This window comes from Bison bison, unplaced genomic scaffold, assembly GCF_000754665.1.
Source record: "Bison bison bison isolate TAMUID 2011002044 unplaced genomic scaffold, Bison_UMD1.0 scf7180017864089, whole genome shotgun sequence".
Classification (NCBI taxonomy): domain Eukaryota; kingdom Metazoa; phylum Chordata; class Mammalia; order Artiodactyla; family Bovidae; genus Bison; species Bison bison.
In genome coordinates this window covers 1,207,363-1,215,151 of record NW_011494661.1, presented here as the reverse complement: position 1 = coordinate 1,215,151, position 7,789 = coordinate 1,207,363, and the positions used below count along the sequence as shown (strand labels likewise).

The following is a 7,789-nucleotide window of genomic DNA, read 5'->3' as shown; positions in this document are numbered from 1 at the left end:
GGGTCCGAGCAGGCACCATCCGATGCTTGGAGGTAGACAGGGAGGGTGACCCTTCTCCTCTGGGTGCTGCCCCAGATCTGTAGCAGTCTGGAGAGCAGCCAGAGCCAATCCTAGTCAGACCAGGGCTCTGGAGGCCCCCTGACCCCGAGGGCGTGGGGGCTGCCGAGTAAAGCCTCTGAGGCCAGGCTGCACGCTCTGTCTGCAGGACGAGTGTGGGAAGCGGCTGGAAGGCGCCCATGGCGAGCTGGTGCTGGACGTGGAACAAGGAACCATCTTCAGCGTCTCTCAGTACCGAGGCCAGCCGGGACTTGGCTACTTCTGCCTGGAAGCGGAGAAGGCAGCACTCTACCACCGAGGTGTGAGGGCTGGGGGCCAGTTGCCATGGGTCCCAGGGGTCTATGGTCACGGGTAGTCTCTCGGGAGGGATGTGTGCCCTGGGTGGAGTGCCCAACTGGGCAGGGGAGCTCACCAGATACCTCCCCAGCGGCCATGGATGACTACCCACTGCCCGGTCGCCTGGAGCTGCCCGCCTTTGCTCCCCCGGCCCAGCTGGCCCGGACCATCTACCCATCGGAGGATGGGGTAACTGAGCAAGGAGCCTCGGGCCGCAGAGGCCAGGGCCGGGGCCCCCATATGCTGTCCACCGCGGTGCGCATCCAGCTGGACCCCCACAGGAACGTCAAGGTACAGGCCCGCCTGCTTCCGGCCCACCTGTTTGGTCAGGGCTCTGCCTCCCAGGTCCCTGGGGCTCCTGTGCTGACTCTGCCCTGCCCCCCAGGAGTTCCTGGTGACCCTGCGGCTGCACAGGGCCACCTTGCGCCACCGCATGGCCCTGCCGGAGCAGAGCTGGCACTCCCAGGTGAGCCAAGAGGGTGCAGCGGGCAGGTCTCCAGGCCTGGGTGAGGCAGGTGCGAGGGGCAGGGGCTGCGCCAGAGCTGCCCTTGGACTGGAGATGGCTCATGGGTGGAGCCCCTGGGCCAGGCTGCGGTGGACAGCTGGTGGGCAGCACATAGGGGGCTGGGCTGGGGCGGGGGGTTGGGAAGAAAGAAGCTCCCTCACCCTCACATACCTCTCCTCTGGCCCCCAAAGCTATTGGAGTTCTTAGATGTCCTGGATGACCCAGTGCTGGGCTACCTGCCTCCAACGGTCATCACCATCCTACACGTCCACCTGTTCTCCTGTGCCGTGGACTACAGGTACCCAGGCTCAGGGACCTGGGGGCCTGGGGCTGGGGCCAGGCTCTCATGGGCAAGGAACCTGCCCCAGCCCAAATGTGACCCCTTCCCTCCCAGGCCCCTCTACCTCCCCGTACGTGTCCTTGTCACTGCTGAGACCTTCACCCTCTCCAGCAACATCGTCATGGACACCTCTACCTTCCTGCTCAGGTATGCAACCCCTCCTACCCAAGCTCCCCATCCATCCCACCCCAAGTCGGCTGTAGCTACCCCTTCCCCAGGGTCCCACATGCCTGCTGTGTGTCCTCAGGCCTCAGGCCTTTCTGTGCATCTGAGTGATCCCTCTCTGAGGAAGTCAAGGAGGTTTCCCCTACCTAGAGGCAGTCAGACCTCTGAGGCAGAGCGTTTGAGCTCTTGCCTGATAATCTCACTTCTGGAGGTCGTCCTCAGGATAAAAGAAAGGATAAGAAGGGTAAAATATAAAGCCTCCATAGTATAATTTAAAATAGTTAAAACTTGTAAGCAGTTTATATGACCTCAGATTACGACCTCAGTCAGCAAACGTGGCCTTGTGCTCAGTCACTTCATTCGTGTCCAACTCTTTGCGACCCCATGGACTGTGGCCCGTCCGGCTCCTCTGTCCATGGGATTCTCCAGGCAAAAACACTGGATTGGGTTGCCATGCCCACCACCAGTGGATTTTCCTGACCCAAAGACGGCCTACCCAACCATTAAAGTCAAATTTAAGAGTAACATTGAAAAATGCCATCAAATAATATTTACTGAAAAAAATAAGATATAAAGCCATACATACATATATTTTTAAAGATTCTTGGGGGTGTGTTTGTATACATCTCCGTGTCTTCACAGAAAAGACTGGAAGGAGATGGATAGCTATCCCTCAGTATCTGCAGGGGATTGCTTCCAGGACCTCTCGTGACACCAAAATTCAGGGCTGAAGTCATTTATATAAAAGGGTGCAACATTTGCATGTATCCCATGTACATCCTCCCATATTCTTTAAGTCATCTCTAGATTACTTTTAACACCCAACACAGTGTAAATGCTACATAAGTAGTCGCTGCTGCTGCTGCTAAGTCGCTCCAGTTGTGTCTGACTCTGTGCGACCCCATGGACTGCAGCCCACCAGGCTCCCCCGTCCCTGGGATTCTCCAGGAAGAACACTGGAGTGGGCTGCCATTTCCTTCTCCAGTGCATGAAAGTGGAAAGTGAAAGTAGTTGCTAGCATGCAACAAATACAGGTTTTGCTTTTTGGAACTTTCTAGATTTTTGTTGGTTTGTTTGTTTTGGTTCTCTGACCAAGAATGGATTTTTTAAAAAAATATTTCTGATCCGCAGTTGGTTGAATCCTCAGAAGCAGAACCCACAGATTGGGAGGGCCAAGGTTCTATTCTCAGAATCTGAGATTAGCTTTATTCTTATATATTTAAAAGCAGTAGGGAAAAGCAGGACATTTCCCTCCCAGGGCTGCTATGAGTTCCATCCAGGTGAGATGGACAAGCTGGCAGATACGCAGAAAGAGAAATGCTGCCCAGTGTCCCCGAGTGCCTGCTGGCTGGGCCTGTGGTCTCCCCATTGTACAGACAAGAACACCAAGGCCAGAGAAGGGCCGGCACTAGTTTCTTGTCAGCTTGGGACGCCCTGTCAGGGCCCCCTCTGCGTGTCTCTGTGAGCCCCACTTTCTTAGGAGCTGTGGCCCTGCAGCGGCTCCCGGCCCTTCTCAGCCCTGTTCCCCGCCAGGTTCATCCTCGACGACTCCGCCTTGTACCTGTCCGACAAGTGTGAGATGGAGACCCTGGATCTGCGGCGAGGTGGGCAGGGCCTAGACTGGGCTCCCTCCCCTCTGAGGGACTGTGGCCCTGGCCACCCCCAGAGCGGCCAGACGTCCTCCCCCAGCCGCCGACCAGGTTCTCAGTGCCCACAGACACACGCACGCACACCAGGGCGGCACCCACTCAAACCCTAGACTCTCCCACTAGGGCCGGGGCTGGGTAGGAGGAGGCAACAGGGCCCTCTTCTGCCTTCTGCCTCAGATTACGTCTGCGTCTTGGATGTTGACCTCCTGGAACTCGTGATAAAAACCTGGAAGGGGAACACCGATGACAGACTGGTGAGTGTGGCTGCGCCCAGGGCCTACCAGGGTCCCCGAGCCAGAACAGGTATCTGGGCAAGGGAGCCTCAGGGCGTCACTGTCCCCCACCTGCTGTCTCTTTTGCTTCTGCCCCGGGGCCTGGGCTCAGCTCGCAGTCCCTGGCAGCCCTCCCCTGTGGTTGCCACCCTCCTGGGAAGGGTCCGGCCCTCGGCAGACGTCCCTCCGTAGGAACCCTGCCAGCACAAGGCAGCTGTGGCCCAGAAAGAGCAGGACCTGTGGAGACAGCCCGTGGGGGCCTGATTTCCCTGTCTGCAAAAGACAGTCACTAGGCCTGGGGCTCAGTTGGTAAAGAATCCGCCTGCAATGCAGGAGAGCCAGGTTCAATCCCTGGATTGGGACAATCCCCTGGAGAAGGAAATGGCAACCCACTCCAGTATTCTTGCCTGGAAAGCCCCTTCAACAGAGGAGCCTGGTGGACTACAGTCCATGGGATCGCCAAGAGTCGGACACAACTGAGCAACTAAACCCCCACCACAGGCCCCGGCTCACCGGGCTGTGGTGCAGGACTCGGGAGCCTGGAGGCACTGAAGAGCCCCTGTGCCTCCTCGGACAGCCCTGGGCGAAGCCCCTTTTCCCTCAGGCTGAGTGTGCCCATGTTCAGTGGGTTGTTGACTGACCACCCCAGGGCTGACCCCCACCCGGCCCCGCCCCGCCGAGCCAGCCGCTGTTCGAGCTGCGCTGCTCCAACAATGCGATGCACGTGCACAGCTGCGCTGACTCCTGTGCCCTGCTGATCAACCTGCTGCAGTACCTGACGAGCACGGGGGACCTGCACCCCCCACCCCGGCCGCCCAGCCCCACGGAGATCGCCGGCCAGAAGGTGCAGGTGAGGCCTGGCCCCACCGTTCCCGGAGCTCCGCCCAGGCCTGTCCCCTGCTGCGGCCCCCACCAGGGCCCTGGGGCCCACCCCTCCCTCCTAACTCGAGCTCACCAGTGCCCCTCCGCACGGCCCAGCTCTCAGAAAGCCCCGCCTCCCTGCCCTCGTGCCCACCGGTGGAGACGGCCCTCATCAACCAGCGGGACCTGACGGACGCCCTCCTGGACACCGAGCGCAGCCTGCGGGAGCTGGCGCAGGCCTCAGGTGGGGTCAGGGTGCAGTGGGCTCAGCAGACACAGTCAGCACCCACACCAGGCAGCCCTCAACCGGCCCCTCTCTCCACCACAGGCAGCCCCTTCTTCCAGGCCTCTCCAGTGTCGGTCTACCTGTTCCCTGGAGAACGGAGTGGGGCTCAACCCCCCTCACCCGCTGCTGGGGCCCCCACTGGCAGCTTGGGGTCCCGCTCTGGGGCCAAAGAAGCTGAAAAGGAAGATGAGGGGGATGGAGACACTTTGGACAGCGATGAGTTCTGCATCCTGGACGCTCCTGGCCTGGGCATCCTGGTGTGTGGTGGGCAGGCTGGGCAGGGCCAGGAAGAGGGTGCTCAGTTTGGGGCCTCCTAGAACTCCCACTGTGGGAGAGGCAGGAGGTGGTCACCTGCCAGGATGCTGGTTGGAACCACAGGTAGGGCTGAGAAGGGCTCCCTGGGGAGGCAACCCTCACTGTGGGCTTGGAAGAAGTTGACAAAGGTCCAGAGGAGTGACAAGGCATGGAGTCTGGGGCAGAGGGGTGGGGACATTGAGGGTCGGGAGGGAGAGGAGCAGGGCAGATAGCAGGAGGGGGAGGAGCACCATTCGCTGTGAGGGTGCTGGCCTCCCGGCCGCCCGGTGCCATTGGGAATGCCCAAGCTCCCTGTCACACGCAAGCAAGACCTTAGTTCAGGGAGGCAGGGCTGGCAGGAGCACGGGGCACTCAGGCCCCTCCAGGTCACGGTCCGTGAGACTCCCCTTATGTGAAATAGGGGAGAGGGGTGTGAGGATGGGGGAAACAAGCGGCCTGGACCGGGGGAGCTGCTGTGCTCACGTGGCGTCCCCCCTGCAGCCCGCCGACGGGGAGCCCGTGGTGACGCAGCTGCACCCAGGCCCCATCGTAGTGCAGGACGGGCACTTTGCGCAGCCACTGGGCAGCACGGACCTGCTGCGGGCACCTGCCCACTTCCCCGTGCCCAGCAGTCGAGTGGTGCTGCGTGAGGTCTCCCTCGTCTGGCACCTCTATGGCGGCCGAGACTTTGGCCCCCACCCTGGCCACAGGTGAGAAGGAGCGGGTGCGGGTGGCAGTGGGGCCCCCAGGAGATGGGGCCCGGGCTGGGGTCCAGTTCTGACCTTCGGCAGCTGGAGACCTTGAACCCAAGCCTCATCTTCTGGCCTTAAGGCTTCCTCTTCCCCATGCCCCGCCAACTTCCCAGGGGGAGGGTCTCTGGCCCCGACTCTGACCGGAGGGAACGTGGGAAGGGGGTTCCCTTTGAGTCAACTCGTCCCTTGTTCCTCTGCCCAGGGCAAGGGTCAGCCTCTCAGGCCCCCGGAGTTCCCCTTCTCGCAGCTCCGGCCCCAACCGGCCCCAGAACTCCTGGCGTGCACAGGGGGGCAGTGGGAGGCAGCACCACGTCCTTATGGAGATTCAGCTTAGCAAGGTGAGCGGGGGCTTGGGCAGAGGAAGCAGGGGTGGGGACCGGGGTCAGCAAGGTGAGTGGGGGCTCGGATGCAGAAGGTGGGCTGGGCGGGGACCGGGGTCAGCAAGGTGAGCCAGGAGCTTGGGTGCAGAAGTGGGGTGGGACCGGGGTCAGCAAGGTGAGCCGGGGGCTCGGGCATAGAAGGCAGACTGGTGGGGGACCAGAACAGGCCCTTCCCTCCCGGCTGCCCAGCTATCGCTTCACTCCACGGAACCCGCGGGTCGTGCACTCAGTCAGCTGCTGCTATGCTGTTCTAAGTGCTGGATGCAGCGATGAGCAAAGCAGACAGACACCTGCCTTCCTGTCCCTTGTGTCATAGTAGAGGGAGCCTGATAAGACTACACGTGCGCGTGTGCTAAGTCACTTCAGTCGTGTCCAGCTCTGTGGACAGGCTCCTCTGTCCATGGGATCCTCCAGGCGACAATACTGGAGTGGGTTGCTATGCCCGCCTCCGAAGACTAGATATACATATACTCAAATGTGATAAGTGCTTGGGGAATGTGAACAGAGTGAGGGCTCAGGGAGCACTGGGGAGGGCTGGAAGGTGCTCGTGGAAATGTGCCGTTTTGCACAAAGGTGTGAGGAAGTGAGCCAGGAGGAGGTTTTCAGGCAGAGGGCACAGTGCGAGGGCTACAAGCCAGGAGCATCCCTTGCATGTTCTGGGACCAGCAAGGAGGCCGGCGAGACTGCCGCTGAGAAGGGCGGGGAGCGGTAGGAGACGAGGCCGGAGATCCGACCCCGGGCAGGCTGCATAGGGCCTGAGGACCACGGGCGGTTCTGGGTTTTACCAGAGGGACAGCGGAAAGAACCACAGGGTGGGCTGCTGGACTGAGTGTCCATGAGGGAGAGAGCGGGCCAGGCTGGCCTGAGAAATGGTGCAGGTCAAGGGCCACTCACTGAGAGCGAGCCCACACAGACCCACTCCCCGAGCTCACAAGGGCGCTGGTGCTGAGAGAACTCGGGCGGAAGTGCTTCAGGGGGGTGGTGAGTGCTCCGCAGACTGCAGATGGGCCAGGGAGCTGGTGACAGTGCCGAGTGATGGGGAGAGAAGGCCCGGCAAGGGCCTGCGGCTGAGGGAGGCTTTGACCTGTCAAGGGCAGAGAGGCCAGGGTGCCCCACATCAAGGGCAAGGGCCGAGGAGGGGCTTGGAGGGAGAGCAAGGCCTAGCAAGGCCACGGGGAGGAGTCTGCAGGCGTGGGGTGGGCAGGCGAACACTTCACGAAGGTCCCTCTGGGTGGAAAGAGAAGGGGCTTGAGGGGTGAGCAGGGGGTGTTCAGGGGAGGGGGAACGGCAGCCCCGGGCCAGGGGCAGCTGCGGCCGTGACAGTGTGGAGGGACTGGAGGGATTGTAGAGGAGGCAGGACTGACAGCCATGGCGATGGAGAGATGCCGGGAGGACCGCACCAGATCTGCCCTCGAGAGTGACGGGGCGCCGGTGCCACTCGGGGGACGGGAGGTCTGTGAGAACGGGCCTGCGGGTTCACCAGAGGCTGTGCGGAGCATGCGGTGCCGGCAGGACAGCCACGTGGGGCGGAGAGTGCGGGGAGTGGCCCGCTCAGGCCGCCGTGCGCCCCGCAGGTGAGCTTCCAGCACGAGGCGTACCCAGCGGAGCCAGGCCCCGTCGCCCCTGGCCGGGAGCTGGAGGAGCAGCCGCTGTCCCGCCAGGTGTTCATCGTGCAGGAGCTGGAGGTGCGCGACCGGCTGGCTTCCTCCCAGATCAACAAGTTCCTGTATCTCCACACGAGCGAGCGCATGCCGCGGCGCACCCACTCCAACATGGTACGGGCCCCGCGGGCCGCCCCGGGCCGCACACGGCCATACACGAGCCCGCAGGCACGCTCGCGTACGCATGCGCGCGCTCACACACATCCGGGAGGGTAGGAGCACAGGCGGGCT

At 62.0% G+C, this 7,789-nt stretch overlaps 1 protein-coding gene across 1 annotated transcript in view; it reads left to right on the top strand.

Annotated features, from left to right (window-relative positions):
* Positions 1-7,789, top strand: part of ATG2A (autophagy related 2A) — a 21,583-nt gene that overhangs the window by 9,789 nt on the left and 4,005 nt on the right. Inside the window, exons 20-32 of the mRNA XM_010838015.1 lie at positions 206-356; positions 485-684; positions 779-859; positions 1,090-1,196; positions 1,293-1,385; positions 2,937-3,007; positions 3,230-3,306; positions 4,004-4,174; positions 4,303-4,429; positions 4,514-4,728; positions 5,267-5,475; positions 5,720-5,855; positions 7,472-7,672. Of these exons, the coding sequence (XP_010836317.1) occupies positions 206-356; positions 485-684; positions 779-859; positions 1,090-1,196; positions 1,293-1,385; positions 2,937-3,007; positions 3,230-3,306; positions 4,004-4,174; positions 4,303-4,429; positions 4,514-4,728; positions 5,267-5,475; positions 5,720-5,855; positions 7,472-7,672 (1,839 nt within the window). The remainder of the gene's footprint in view (positions 1-205; positions 357-484; positions 685-778; positions 860-1,089; positions 1,197-1,292; positions 1,386-2,936; positions 3,008-3,229; positions 3,307-4,003; positions 4,175-4,302; positions 4,430-4,513; positions 4,729-5,266; positions 5,476-5,719; positions 5,856-7,471; positions 7,673-7,789) is intronic.